Source organism: Pituophis catenifer, unplaced genomic scaffold (assembly GCF_029215685.1).
Source record: "Pituophis catenifer annectens isolate HBS135680 unplaced genomic scaffold, rPitCat1.0.hap2 SCAF_10, whole genome shotgun sequence".
Lineage (NCBI taxonomy): Eukaryota > Metazoa > Chordata > Lepidosauria > Squamata > Colubridae > Pituophis > Pituophis catenifer.
Window position 1 is genome coordinate 16876795 of NW_027256890.1, and position 14804 is coordinate 16891598.

Sequence of the window (14804 nt, forward strand, 5' to 3'; positions counted from 1 at the left end):
AGGATGGAAATAGGCAGTAGTTTTACAGTGAATAGATACAGAGAACGAAAGGAGGCAGCACGCTGTACCTGCCCTACACAAGTGACACACTCAAACGACCCCAAACTGCAGACACATGATGGAAGCAAAGAATATTCTGTTGTTCTTGTACTTTCCCACCATTACTTTATCAAAACAATGATTTTTTTTAGCCTCTAGTCTGCAAATATATATGCACATGGAAAGCAACATGATAGATTGTGTCACAACAATGAGTGTTGCTGTACAGCACGCAGGAGACCCTTTTTTAGAGAAAAGGAGCGAGGGGAGAACAAACTTCAGAGCCTGGTTATCGCAGGTCACAAGGGGTCCCGGACCCCCGCTTGATCGGCAGCCCCGCCCACAGCCCCGCGTTGCTTCCAGAGCGCCTCGGGCGCACACAAAAGGAGACATCGGTGCCCGAGAGCTGGGGGTGGGAGGGAAGAGGGGCGCACGCGGCCACTCGTCGAGCCGTGGGGGCTCCGCGCGTCCAGCCAATCGCCTCCCTGGGGCGGAGAGCGGCGTCGAGAGCCACGCCGGGAGAGGCGGGGCATCTGCTAGGGGGCCCCATGCGCCGTGTCATGGAGGCTCAGTGTGCGAGCGGCCATTGAAGGGAAAGGAGCTGCGTGTTTCGCAACAGGAGGAGGGATCGGGGTGGCAGAGAAGCCCGGAGTTCTCAACTCCGCTCGCACCGCCTTCGGGGCCCTTTGCTGAACAGCCGAGAGGGGGGGACTCTCCCTTTATTTTGTTCTTCTTCTCCCCCTCGCCACGCATCCCCACGCCTGCCTGTCGGGTTCTCCTTAGGTAGTTTGCGCCCCTCCCTCCTTGCTCTCCACTTTGGAGAGGCTTTCCAGATGGAGATGAAAAAGCTGGAAATGAAGAAGCGCGTTAACCTGGAGTTGAGGAACCGCGCGCCCGAGAAGGTGAGGACAAACCCTTGGGAGGAAGGAAATGGAAGATTTTTAAAGATTCCCAGGATTTCCCTCCTCGAGCCTCGATCGTGGCAAAAGCGCGCGGCGATCGATGCGCTCGGCGGCGGCGGAGGAGGGCGCGTGGGGGGCCTTAGCAGCAGAGCGGCCGCCGGACCCGTCTCCTTCGACCAGTCCTTTCAAGGGCTCTTATCCAGGGCCCGACCTCCCAGAGATGGGCTTTTCTCTGCGAGGCCTGGCGGCGGCGGCAACGACAACGGCCAACTGGCTTTTCTGACTCTCCTGCTTCCACCTTTTCCCCGAGCGATCCCGGCGCGGCATAAATCACAGGACGCGAGGTTGCTCCTGCCTTCCGTACCCTAAAGGGGGTTGTTGGAAGCCCGATGCAAGAGGCGAGTTGGTTAACTCTTCCGTTCCCAATGCCGCCTCGGCTCGGGCAGTCCCCGCCGTGCAATCTCTCCCCGCCCCAAACCAGTTAATTAAAAATAAGCGGCGGCTCCAGACGAAGGAGAACCGAGCACGAGAAAGGAGGTTCCCAAGTTAAAACTTTCCTCCCTTCCCCTTCCCCCCCTTTTTTTGCAGTTAACGGCTCTTTCGTCAAATCTAGGTTAGGCAGTCTCAACTGTGAAAAGGTGGTGGTGAGTTTTTCACGCTGCCCTCCTCCCACCCAGCAAATTGTCCCTTGGGGTTTTCCCCCCTTTCTCATGCAGAAAAAAGCCAGAGCGTCCGTAAGGGTAGAAAGGCTGGACTCTGTCGGTTCTTGTAGCGAATGTACTTTACACAAATGCTGGTAAACAACCCTGGCTGCAGCTGAATCCATCTTAGTCTCTTCTACGCAGATGAATTAGACTCCTTCCTCTTGTCTCCGTAGAGCGTGGAGGATGGACCCTTTCTTTAAAAAGCAGAAACACGCCACCAAGGCTCCTTCCAGCCAGGCATTTTCAATGAGGTTTAATCTTTCTAAAAAATTGAGGGCAGAAATCGCCCCAAGAGCAGCCATGGATGGGCAACGCCCCTCCCTGTTCCTTGAAATCTCATGCCTGGGCGCTCAAGGAGATAAGGCCAGTGGAGAGAGGACGATAAGCTATGCCTGCCTGCCTGGGGCTTCTGTGCCCTGTGCCTCTGGAGTGCTCACAAAGGCAAGAGTGCGCCCACCTCATGCCCTAGGATGTGATGGCTTACACTGGCCCTAGGGAACCAGCTGCTTCCGAGGGAGTTTTAATCCAGTCCGTCCCAAGAACACAAGATGGAGAAAGGTGGGGGGAGCCAAAGAACAACCCACCAGAGAGGAGAGACAGGAGACTTCTCATGCCACAGGAGCACTGCAGATAATGCCAGGGGTGCTCCCTCCGCCATAGCTCCCTTCCAAAAGGAGAGGCTGTCCCCAAAGTAGCTGCATGGTTGGTAGAGGAGCCTAAAGTCTTGGACTGGCCCATTAAGGTTCCCAGGATTGCTCTTCCTCTGTTCCCCTACCACCACCACCTCGGCCTCTGCATGGGATTGAATGGAGATTTCTTTGAGCTTGAGGTTCTTTGGAAGATTGCCAAAAGCTGTGGCTCTTGTAAAATATGCTCAAGCATTGGAGAGGAGGGAGCAAAGTGATCCTCTTGCCCTGTTCCCCTTCCCTGCTGTGGGGAAAACCCAAGGCAGAGCTTCCCTGCATCTTCCCTGCTGATGGGTGACAGGAACTGCCCCTGCACTTGTTCAGAAGGTGCAGAAGATGAAGAATTAACAGCCATCACAGTGCCCATAATGCACAGTACGCAATGAGCCCCCTTCCCTAGTACATTCCTGAGAATAAATGTGAAAAGGTCTTTACTCACCCAGTTCGTACATTTTTTTCGGTATTTTCTAGAGAAGAAATTGATGCTTCTTATAGTACCTAGTAAAAAATAAGAGACCAGTTGTTAAAAGCTTGGCAAGTCTCATTTAAAAGAGAATGCCACTACAAAGCGTGCCATGAACGGTTCTTAGGCTGGAACCCTGCCCCTGCCCCTTGGGGAGTCCCCCTGCCCAAATCAACATGAGCAAATGCTGTCACTTAAGACAAGGCTTGCCATGTGAAGGCAATGGTTACATTAAGCTTCCATGTATAAATAAAAAGTTTCTAGTTTTTATTAGTAAGAATGTTGCTACTGTAACTGTCAAAGTCCTAAGACCTTTCCTTCAGGGCAGGTTTTTTTAAAGGTCTTTGCTATATCTGAGTATGACCTGTCTCGGTATTTTAAAAAAAGTTTTAATTTTTATTACATATGATGATTATCACGTGTATCCAAAATGAATCTAACTGACCATTGTTTTAGTCATTTAGCCAAGTTTGCACGAGAAAGTTGGGAAATACTTCTAACGTGGCCCCCTGTTGAGTTGAGAGACTGGGGATTTCAGCCCTCCAGCTGAAGGGCGAATGTGCTGCTCTTTCAGGTGGCTGAGCTGGTGCTGGACAACTGCCGGTCCAGCAATGGTGAAATTGAAGGCCTGAACGACTCGTTCAAAGAACTGGAGTTTCTCAGCATGGCCAACACAGAGCTGACCTCTTTGGCCAAGCTCCCCACGCTGACAAAGCTTCGAAGGGTGAGTGTTTGGTTATGGCAGGTGACCTGCAGTGGCATGTGGCAGTTATACCAGCTTTAATGCCCAAGCAGTCTTTTGTGTAAGAATCTTGTCAATGATAATTAGTAATATATGTCGCCTATTATAGTCACTGTATCACGAAAGCATACATTTGCTTAGGTAATTTTTTATGAGAGAATGTGTACATTTCAAAGTCAACTCCACTGACTGACATGTTTATGCTGTAGCTGGAACTGAGTGACAATCTAATTTCCGGCGGTCTAGAAGTCCTGGCAGAGAGATGTCCAAATCTTACATATCTAAATTTGAGCGGCAACAAAATCAAGGATCTCAGCACTGTTGAAACTCTTGTAAGTATAGAATTGGATGGGGAGGGGTTTTAAAGAGGTCTTAAGATGTACTTGGTCGTCATTACGTAGCGGTCACAGAATCAAGGCCAATGTATTTAAGATACTAAAGAGCCTTGGAAAAATGGAACACCATTGTTTGAATAATGTGTCATAACTGCTGCTGTAGGGGATATGATTGTGACTAAATACCAAATACAGTCCAAACAGTTTAAAAGAGCTCTACCGCAGTCTTTTCTAAGATAGGACCCTCTTGATCTGTTGGATTACAAATTGCACCCTCTTCGACGAGGCAGTCCGACCAATTTGGTCTAAACTGAACCCTGGCAGATCCCAATAAAAAAAGGAACCAGCCACAACTCTGCAGGCATTTGCACATATTTTCCTTTGACATTTCATTTTATAACGGAGAGATTTCCTTGTGATCTAGCTGCTATTTCTGCCTAATACTTGGAATTTAGAATCAGGTTTGGGTTCCATGCTGATGTGTATGCTGTTATGCATATCGGATCTCAGGCAGAATTACTCAACCTAGTCACTGACTTAAGAAGCTGTTTTTCATTCTAGCATACAAAGGGAGTTGGCACCAATGTAGAAAAATATAAAGGGCAGTTTCAGTTCTCTTATTGTCTTGGCCCCAAACCCCATAGATAAGTATACATAGCATAGTAACTTGGTTTAGCAATTTAATAAATAGCATCTCCGTGTTTTTCCAATTTTTAGCAAAATCTGAAGAACCTGAAAAGCCTTGATCTGTTTAACTGTGAGATCACAAATCTGGAAGATTACAGAGAAAGTGTGTTTGAACTGCTCCACCAAATCACGTATCTAGATGGGTTTGATCAGGATGATAATGAGGCCCCTGATTCAGAAGAGGAAGACGATGATGGTAATTGTTCATTGGAATATTTACTATGAATATTTTCAAGGTACGGTAGGAAATACATACCTGAAATATGAAAAATTGACCAGAGATCAAAATACACTATTCAAAGGGAGCCTGGATAGCTCAACAGACAGAGCTTTGTAATTTAACACCAGCTGTCTGCAATTAAAGTAAGATCGAATCTCGCCAGGCTCAAGGTTGACTCAGCCTTCCATCCTTTCTAAGGTAGGTGAAATGAGGACCCAGTTTGTGGGGGCAATAAGCTGACTTTGTATAAATATACAAAAGTATGAAGGCGATTGCTTAGCACATTGTAAGCCGCCCTGAGTCTCCGGAGAGGGGCGGCATATAAATCAATTTTTTTAAAAAAAAAAAAATTATACATACTCTACATGCTAATAAACGAATGGTTTTCCTTACAAGGGGAAAATAAACTTTGCCTTTGGCAAAATTACATTTCCTATAAATATACATTTTTTAGAAATAGTTTGTTTAGTAGTTGCAGATCTTTTCAGTTTAGTTACACCCCTCTGTGACCTACAATCTTTCAGAAGAAAGAGGGTACCTGAGCATTTATTTCCGCTATCTCCTGCGTTCATTTAGAAGTGGGTTTTTCTACTGTATGCTGAATTTGAACCCCTGGATCGACCCTTAGGTTCTAAGTCAGGATGGATACGGCATGCATTTATTCACTTTTCCTTCAGATGGGGATGAAGATGAGGATGAAGATGAGGACAAAGCTGGTCCCCCAGGAGAATATGAGGAAAACGATGAAGATGATGAAGCTTCAGACTTGGGGGAGGGGGAAGAGGAAGAGGAAGAGGAGGAAGTGGGTCTTTCCTATTTGATGAAAGAAGAGATTCAGGTTATTATACCTTACTGTTCATTTGCAAAGCATTTAACCTTATTAACTAGGCTTCATATTTTAACGCCCTGTCAGTTTGTGCCAAAGTCCTCTACAGGTTTTCTCCTGCTATAGCATAAGTGGATATTCACTGTATTCAAGCTTTAGAAAAAAAGTCAAATATGCACTTTAATGTGCTATTTTATTTTCCTTAGTTTGGATTTTACACTTTTTCATTCATTTAAATCCACCAGGCTTCATCTTTCACTATATTTCTCAGGAGAATTATCAGGGCTTTTTTTAACTGCACCTAGAAACTGGTATTTCAGTTGAAAGATTACTAATTTCCCACAAGCAGAATATGGGCCTGGATTACAGTGATAATATATTTTTTAGGCAAAAAGAATGTGACTTTTATAATTTATTAGATGTAATATAGCTCACCCTTGAGCTTAGTATCTGTTTGGCAATCAAATGAGAAATGTATAAGTTGAAATTGTATAAGTTGAAATTTAAAACCTCCGGTTATGGGGAAGGGTGGTATGGCTATTATATTACCACAATTACAATGCTTTAAAGGGCTGTTTAACTGTAGTTTTGGTTTTCACTCTTATTTACATGGAAAATGTTTATTTACTTTCATAAGTTTAGTTAAAAGGACCTTAGTAATTCTGAATTTCTGAAATCATTAACTTGTTTCTCTAAAGGATGAAGAGGATGATGATGATTACGTAGAGGAGCGAGACAATGAGGAAGAAGGTAAGCTTCATATTCAGCCTACATTGACTTTTTAAGTTTTACTATTCTGGATTCAAAAGTTGCCTTTTCTGATAGTTTTCTCTCAGAACAAAAAGAACTTTTATAAAGTTTGTTAGCTGGAATGAAATTAGTCTTTTCATTTAACTTGTAATAAATTCCTGATTCATTTGAGCTTCTAAACTACTTGTTTAATACTACTTAAATTTAAATGTGTGAGTTACCATTACATGTAATTGTTCAGAAGTGATGAAAATAAGTGTACAACAGTGTGCAGGAGTCACTGCCCATTAATTTTTCTTTGGACATGTGTAAAAATTCTTTCCCACAGACGCCGTTGTCCGGGGGGAGAAGAGAAAACGTGCAGCTGAAGACGAAGGAGATGACGACGATGATTAAGTCGCAGAAAATACAAATAGGACCCGATTCATTTTTGTTGGAATTATGCAATAGTGATATGCAGATTTGTAAGGCTCCATGTATGATAGGTCTCTACAAAAGATATTAATGTGTTTAACTTTTTATAGGAAGTGTTTTACTATGTTTGCCCTTTTTATCATTCCAACTAAGACATAATAATCCATTATTGATCATATTTCCATATGTTTTACTCACTGAAGCAGTTGTCCCTATTTCCTGCCTAGAAACTTTATTCCTCCCATTTTTTTCCTTCTGTTTCCTCATTATGAGCATGCTGTTAACCCTAGCCAGTTACTTCAGATGGTTGAACAGATTTAATTTAAACTTTTAAGAGAGCATGCTCATGTCAAATATACAAGAGTAAGATAACCAACTCTTCACTGGAAAGGACTATATCACAACTGAAATGGGAATTAGGTGATCTGGAAATCGCATTTTACCTATCATTTCATTTTAAAAGGATATCTGAATCCTAGTTCATTTGTGTGTGTGGTTAGTCTCTCACTCACTCACACACAAACATTTCTGGTAGATAACTTTAAGGAAGACTGGAATACAGTTCTCTAAAATAGTCTCAATCTCCCATAACAAAATATAAACTGGAAATAATTATAGTTCATTCAAAATTATAACTTCTTCATGATCCTTTAGTTTACATGCACATTTCAGAATTCTTTTGTTCTGGTTAAAATGTGGAACAGTCATTCTTCAGTACTAAATTTAAACCAATAGAAGTTATTCTGCATTTTCTTTCTCGCTATATTGCGCTTTCAAGCAATATTGGTAGGTAGTTATACAAGTGGGCTTAGAGCCAAGCTCCTGAAAACCACAAGTTGCTTGCGTTGCTGAACAGGGAAGACATTTAGGAAGGCAGCTGTTTAATTCAGGGCATGGCCCCTGAAGCCAACAGAGGGGAGAATGGCTTTACACCTTGAGTCATGGAAAGAAATATACAAAATTGCAAACGATTTGGAGTTCTCTCTGGGATAGGTTTAGTTCGTATTGGTTCTCATTGAGGAAAGTTATTCAACCAGAGTCCTTGATTTCACTGTTAAAAAAATATAGAAATACATTTGCTAAATGTGACCAGCAAGGCAATTCCAATCTTTTCTGTGGAAGGTAGACTGGTTATGTTCTTATTCCCTTTTGTGCAGGTTATTTTGAAAACGTAGAAAAAATGAATTCAGATCTCTTTTTGTTGGTTCTCTGCTTCTGACAGATGAACTTGTATTATTAAATAAATATTTTGCTCAAATACCTATACGTATTCAAAAATCTGTCAGATTTTAGAGAAGCTGTTTTAGATAGAGAATTTCTGCATAGGTGCTTAAATTGCATTGCATTCGCCTGTAATATATTTTACAAACACAGGCATTCTTAGTATAATACATTGCACTCTTTTAGTTCCAGGGACTAGCTTTCATAAACGTCAGTAAAATTAAATATGCTCCTCCTCTCCCTCGGAAAAAGAAATAGGGCGACACCGCACAGCTCTTTTTAAGGCATTTGAAAAGAAAAGTGAAAGGCAACTTAGTAGAAATTAGGGTTAGGGATCTTAAAAGACTTATTAAACATTAGTCCCAATTTCGCTTCTCTGTAAGAATAATACTTTAAAAACCATAAAAGCTTTCGGGTTTAAAGGCGTGTTGCTGTCTCATAATCGGGGCTTCTTACTCGTTTCATAGACCGGCTTGTCTATTCCCAAAGTGTTGCAGGGTTTCCGAAATCGAACTCTTGTTTTTTGTTTGCTAAAGGGATTCCACTCTCGGGACGGCCTGCGATAATCATCCCGCCAGTGAAGCGGGGACTCTCTCGGCCTCAGCGGAGAACCGGCCTCGGCCGCCTGGCAGGGGAAAGCACGAGGCCTTGCTTTGGCGGGAAGGCTGAGCGCTGGAAGGCCCGACCCAAAATGGGGCCGCAAAAGCTCCTCCCCTCAGCGCGCCGGAAGCCGGGCCGACTCGAGCGGAAAAGGCTCGTGGCCGGTGCTGTGGATTGGCCGGCGGTTGTCGCAGTCTCCCAGCGGCCCCGCCCCCGGCCCAATCCCGGCGGGAGACGAGAGGAGCGTGCGGCCGGCGCCCCGCCCCCTCTACACCGCCGGGGAAGGGGAAGCCTCGATCGGCCCGTTTCATGTCCGCCGCGAGGAGTTCGGGCCGGGGGCGAGGCGCGAGCGGAGCCCTCTTCCTTACCCTCTTTTTGTTTGCCGTCGCCAAGGCGGGAGCCTCTGCCGCTTAAATGAGTCGCGAGTCTTCCTCACCCGGAAACCCCCCCCACACACACACACGCGCCTGAGCGAGACGACCGCGTGGGCCAGCCGCCGCCGCCAGGGGGCAGCAGGCGCCCAGACCTCCCGTCACCGCCCAACAGACGATCCGAAGCCCCCCCACCCCACCCCCGAGGCCGGCAGCTGCGGTGGGGGTGTTGCTCGAGCGGCCCCCTCGCAGAAGGGACCGAATGCCTCGGCGGTTGGCGGGTCCCCCAGCAACTCAGGGGGCGGGGGGGGGGAGGGAAGCAGGCGGAGAAAACGGATGGTCGAGGCCAGGAGAAGCCAGGCCAGGCGTCTCCTTCGCTTGCCCGCCGAGGCGCTTCCCTAAGCAAGCAAATCAGGCGTCGGCCTGTTTCTTATTTGGATGTCGGTGGTTTTTTTTCCCTCCCAGAAAAGCAGAAGCGCCGATTGTAAAATGGGAAGGAAATAAGGCCGGTTGGGAGGCGACCAAAAACGCTTAGCAGAGAAGAGCCTGCAATTCCCAACTTTCGTGGGAGTGGGGGATGCTTGCTACTGATCTCTCAGGCTTCATCCCATCTGGGAGCTCAGGCCCACCTGAAATTACATCTTCTGCCCTAGGCTAAGGATCACTGGATGATATCAATATTGAATTAGAGTAAGAAAAAAAAAATTAAGAGCCAAAGACTTCTTTAGAGCTTTTTTCAGTTCCCCTGTGATCTTCTGTATGAAACAGGCACTGGACTTACCCGGGCATCCGCTTCCTTAAAAAAAAGAAAAGAAACACTTCCAATTTCTAGGATTTAACCAAACTGAGTAAACTTTCTGGCTAAGCATTAAGTTCATAAGACGGCTTGTGTAATTGTGTAGGCACAAAACTAAAATTAGACATAGCATCAATATTATGCTCCTTGTATGTCCTCTTCCTATTTCTCACGGAGTGTGGGGAGCGGCATATTGGAACACAACCATGGCTAATCCAAATTGATAATACAAGGTCCAATTATCTAGCTGACCCTTCAGAAGCTGCTATTGCTTGCTACGTTATTCCCCAAAGTCAAAATGTACACCTTTGATTTTGTGTAAATTACACCTGAATATGTAAGCTGATACAGTATAGGAGTTGCTATAGTAATAAAAGTAGGAAATGCAACAAAATAAAGAAATTACGCCTTGTTTGCTGTATATTTAAATTGGCATTTTCAAATTTGGGGGGGGAACTCAAATCTTTTTTACCCTGCTTTTGAGAGCTCTTGGGGCAAATTTAGAGTCTGATTTAAGGGGCTTTAGAAAATGGAAGCCCTTTGTGAGTAGCACTGACCTTGAATAAAGGGTCTCTGGGTTTGGCATCAGTTTGATTTCTTGTCATTTTTGGCCATCATCCTCATCTCACATTCCAGACTTTGTACTGAGGGTCTCCATAAACTGTAAACCACCCTGTGCCTGTTGCCTCCACCCTCCCCAGGTGAGATGCCTCTGCTGCCTTCCCACACATCCCCCTCCCCAAAGAGCAGGCAGGCAAGGGCTTCAGGGCAGCAGCACCCCACAGACACACCCACACCCACACACACCTGGAGTTTGTGAACTCTGAAGCCAGTAAAGGGAGCTTAGAAAAGGTTGAGTAAATAAACACTTCCCCGGTTCCATAATTTTATTGTTCCATAAGTGGTGCTCAATTATTCTTATCCCCACTGAAAAAAGTTAAGGGGAAAACATTGTTCTTATTTGCTTTAGTGACAATGTTTGTCCACCCAAAGGGATAGGTTTCAAAGAAAAGATGTCTTCTCTACATCCCAGTGCTCTCCCCCACCCACACCCACACCCCAAGTAGCCCTATTTTGTAATTCCCAGGTAAACCCAGATAGGATGGCAACCCAAGTGGCACTGGATTGTAGCAAAAAAAATATGACAGGTGCTGTGTTAGTGTCTCCCTCTTTGCTCCTGGAGAGAAACAGGTACGCAACTCTTGAATGCAAAATTAACTTAAACCCTGGTAGTGTACTGTTGTGCCATTGCAATAATGAAGAGGAGGAACCCAGCGATGAATTGAAGGAAAACCTCCCCATCAGAATTTTCATTTTATCACCCAGTGTGTAAATTCTTTGCCAGTAAGTTGAAAATCCTTCCCATATTCAAACTTTGTATCCGTCCCAAAAAGTATCCTTTGTATCCTTTCTGCCTTAGAAAGGAAATGTGAGGTTGTTGGGTTAAAAACAAAGATTAGTAATATTGTTCTGGGTTGTGCAGAATATACATAATCAGGTATTCTGCAAATGCCAGGTCAAAACAATAAATTAATACATGCTCTGAGGTTTTTATCAAGCTATATCCAGGAAGTAATTTAGTATCTTGAAACCTGGGGAAAACAAACTTCCAAAGCACGGCTAAATACTAATAAACTGAAAGGAGCAAATCTATTTCACAAGCGATATCAAATCAACGGCAGACTCCTTCAGAAAGCAGAATTATACAGTCTAGGATTTGAGTAAAAGACTGATTATGTACAGCAAGGAAGGGAGGGGAAGCATTGGGTTGAATTGGGGATTTATTGCATCTCAGCTTCATGGATACATGGAAAAAAAACCAATAATATTGCTAAAGGAAAAGATGCAGCTGTCTCTTCCTTGTGTTTTTTTCACTTGCAGAGTGGAAAAAAGTATGATGTTACCAAGGAACAGAAATAATAGACGAATCTGCTAATTAGGTAAAAAGAAAAATGCTTTTTAATCTTCAGAGCAAACTCCAGGACATTGTGTTTAATATCTATGAATAGGCAAGTGGCACAACAGCTACAGTATGTAGTTAGTTAAAATCACAATCAAAAGATTGGGGAAGAGTTCACATCCTTTTGAGGTGACTGGCAAAAACATAGAGGCCTGGCAGTTTGCCCTCTCACTTGTCACTCACTGACTGGGCTCTTTCGCCAGACACCCAATTGGCCAAGTTCACTTTTCAGCAGACCCAGGGCTGCAGAGTGTTTAGGAACAGGGGAGCCACCTCATCTCAGGAGTGGGCAGCCTGAGAAGATCCACACCAGCAATCAAGATGGCTGGTCAGGGTTCCTCGGAGCAGCTTCCCTCCACTCTGCTGCACAGCCCACTCGCTCTTCAGGCAGCACGGCTGTCCAGGGACCCATCCCAGGAGATTGCTGCGCTCAGCTGGACTCCCTCCCATGACCCCTCTCCTCTTCTGGATGCCCCGCTTGCATTGCTATTGGGGAGTGGGGCACCGCTTCTGCCGCTGTTTCATGCCACTTTGGCTGAAATTACAGTGTCACAGGAAAAACAGACCAGGAATATTTTCAGTTGAGATGTTAAGGAACATCTGTGTAGCATTGAGTTGAAAATCAAGGCAGGAAAGAGGAGAGTAAACAGAGGAGACCCCAGAGAAGTGGGTGGGGAGCTGATCCCAACCAGAGAAGGGTTGAGGGACTGGTTCTCCCATGGGCATCTCCAGCACCCCCAGGGTCAAAATGTGCCCCCCCCAGGCCACAAGAAGGATGAGTGGTTTTGTTTCCTCCCCCTCTTGAAGGGAGCGGGGGAAGTGTTTTTGGCCAGACTGAGCTAGCCAGCATAAAGACTCCGAGGGAGGCACAGGTGCTGCAGCAAAGCTGCCAGAGTGCACACAGCAGCCTGTTGAAAGCCATCTGGCAACCTCCAATTATCTAGGGAGCCCCCCTCCCCCATGCTGATTTCAGAAATCAAAGCTGGCAAGCTGTGGGGGTGGAGTGAAGGGGCCGCTTTAGCTCAGCCTGGCCTTCGCTTTCTTCCACTTGGAAGAGGCCCGATACTCCTGAGTCAAAATGGAAGAGGGCACACAGAAGGGGGGGAAGGCCGGCTGACCCCTTGAACTGCTCTTGCTCCTTCAGCAGCAGGCCCAGGTGGGGAAAAGTAAGAGAGTGTGTGTGTGTGTGTGTGTGTGTGTGTGCCTGAAACAGCCACTTTTCTCCTGGCGGCTGCAGCATCAGGACAAGGCATGAGGCTCTTCCTGCCTCCCCCCCCCCCCCGGCCGGGGAGGCCGCCTGGCCTCTCTTTGGGTCTCTGGGAAGATGAATGCCCGTCGGGCTGATCAGGTGACTGGAGGGGTTGTGCGGGGGGGGGGGGCTCCTCGTTTCCACCTTCCCTTATATGGCTTGAAGCTTGCTGAAGGTAGCTATTGGCTGCTCGCTAGATACCCTTGAAGAGGAAGACTGTTGGAAGGGGGGAACCAGAAGAGAGAAGGGAGAAGGGGCCGGTTCTTGAGCAAAGCAACACAGGAGAGCCTCCCAGGCCCAGATGGACAGGAAACCAGAGCAGAGGATTTTAAATGGGACTCTCCCTTTCTGCCCATCAGCTACCTCTGCTTTCTGTCGCCATCAGTCCTGCCTTCTGCCTCTGAAGCCCTCTGGAGGGTGGGTGCAGACGGCACTAGCGGAGGCCGCGTGTGCCCACACAAACAACAATCTGTGGGATCCAGCAGAGCCTTCTTTTTCATACCTTTCATCCCAACCTAAACGATTCCTAACCTCAATTTAGACAAAGCCCAGGATGGGCTAAATCACTTCTTTGGGCTCCACAGCCTTCAGGCATATTTTCCCTTCTTAATACAGGCTCTCACTTTTATGGGGTTACTTTGGTGTGGAGTAGCCCCGGGTGTGCGAACCCTGTCATTTGTGGCGTGTTCTTCAAGACAGATCATAGCGAAGTCTATTAGATCAATCTCTGATGCGGTTTGCACAAATGGATTCTCCATACTGAAGTCTCAACCGTTGCACAAGTATTAAGCTTGCAAGTGCCATTCCAGCGGTTCCATGCCCCAAATCAAAGCCAGCTCTGTGACTTGACAAATTTAGGTTGGCTCTTAGCAACTCAAAAATCTATGGGGACTGAACTGATCAGCAAAATCAGAAACTAGTAGCTTTTTTTATTAGGACCATACCCCGTTTGGACAGAAAAGCCCAGGTTGAAAGCCAATTTTAATTTAAAATATACACACATTCATGGATTTTATCAGAACATTTCCACCAGATCAGGTGGATTTCTCCACTTCAAAAATCCTTACCATCCCCTGCCCTACTCTTCTGAAAACAATCCACTGCCTGCGTTCTGAAGAAGAGAAATTAAGAAGAAAAACAGATTTGCTAATATTCAGCTTAATTCTTTGACATTATTTGTGCTGCTGTCCAAACAAATGAAGGCCCCACAGGACACACACACACCCCTTCCCTGAGAATTTAAACTAGCCGTAACGTGAAGCTGACAAGACATCTAAAAATACACTGTTTAAAAACATTCAGTGGCTTTATTTTCATCTTTAGCACAGCCTTAAATATCAAACCAGGTAAACAAGAACAGCAGCAAGCTGGAGCAACATGCTGCCCAGACAGCACGTGGGACTTTTTAAAAAAAGATTTCACATAAAAATCAGTGCAGAGTTAGGCTTCCTTGGACGAGGCCGGTGCTGAGAAGAAACCAAGCCGGAACCTAAATGCAAGTATGTCACAAGTGTCAACTCAGGAAATCAAGGGAAGTTTTGACTTTTAGGTAAGTAAAAGAAAGAAAGAAAGAAAAATCCAAAGAGGAGACGCGATAGAGGCTTATACAACTTCACGGATAGCCGAGAGAGAACAACCTTGCTAAAAGTAACAGGCTGAGAGGTTATTCAACAAAACTAATGAACGACCTTTCCATGCAATGCATAATTAGCTCAGGGCACTGACTGGCAGAGTGTTCAGTCACAGCCACTAGCCAGGTGGCATTAAGAAAGGAGCTGGACAAAGGCGGGGCAGCTTCTCACAGCAGCAGCAAAGAATGGAGCTTCCATGTGCCACAAC

At 45.7% G+C, this 14804-nt stretch overlaps 2 protein-coding genes across 2 annotated transcripts in view; one reads left to right on the top strand and one right to left on the bottom strand.

Annotated features, from left to right (window-relative positions):
• Nucleotides 1-8689, bottom strand: part of CIART (circadian associated repressor of transcription) — a 30881-nt gene extending 22192 nt beyond the window's left edge. Inside the window, exons 1-2 of the mRNA XM_070951068.1 lie at nt 8446-8689; nt 2771-2829 (exon numbers count right to left, since the gene is read on the bottom strand). The gene's annotated coding sequence lies outside the window, so the exon portion shown is untranslated. The remainder of the gene's footprint in view (nt 1-2770; nt 2830-8445) is intronic.
• ANP32E (acidic nuclear phosphoprotein 32 family member E) lies at nt 589-8028 on the top strand. Its single transcript, XM_070951071.1, has 7 exons — nt 589-941; nt 3369-3518; nt 3746-3868; nt 4589-4754; nt 5456-5616; nt 6303-6354; nt 6683-8028. Exons 1-7 carry the CDS (start codon nt 873-875, stop codon nt 6748-6750), a joined length of 789 nt encoding a protein of 262 aa, XP_070807172.1. The 5' UTR covers nt 589-872; the 3' UTR covers nt 6751-8028.
• Nucleotides 8690-14804: the final 6115 nt, after the last annotated feature.

Bases quoted from the DNA above. Each gene is read 5' to 3' on its own strand.
- ANP32E (XM_070951071.1), top strand. From the start codon at position 873: ATGGAGATGAAAAAGCTGGAAATGAAGAAGCGCGTTAACCTGGAGTTG. The intron at 3,519-3,745 runs GTGAGTGTTTGG...TTTATGCTGTAG, and splicing joins CGCTGACAAAGCTTCGAAGG to CTGGAACTGAGTGACAATCT. The intron at 6,355-6,682 runs GTAAGCTTCATA...TCTTTCCCACAG, and splicing joins GCGAGACAATGAGGAAGAAG to ACGCCGTTGTCCGGGGGGAG.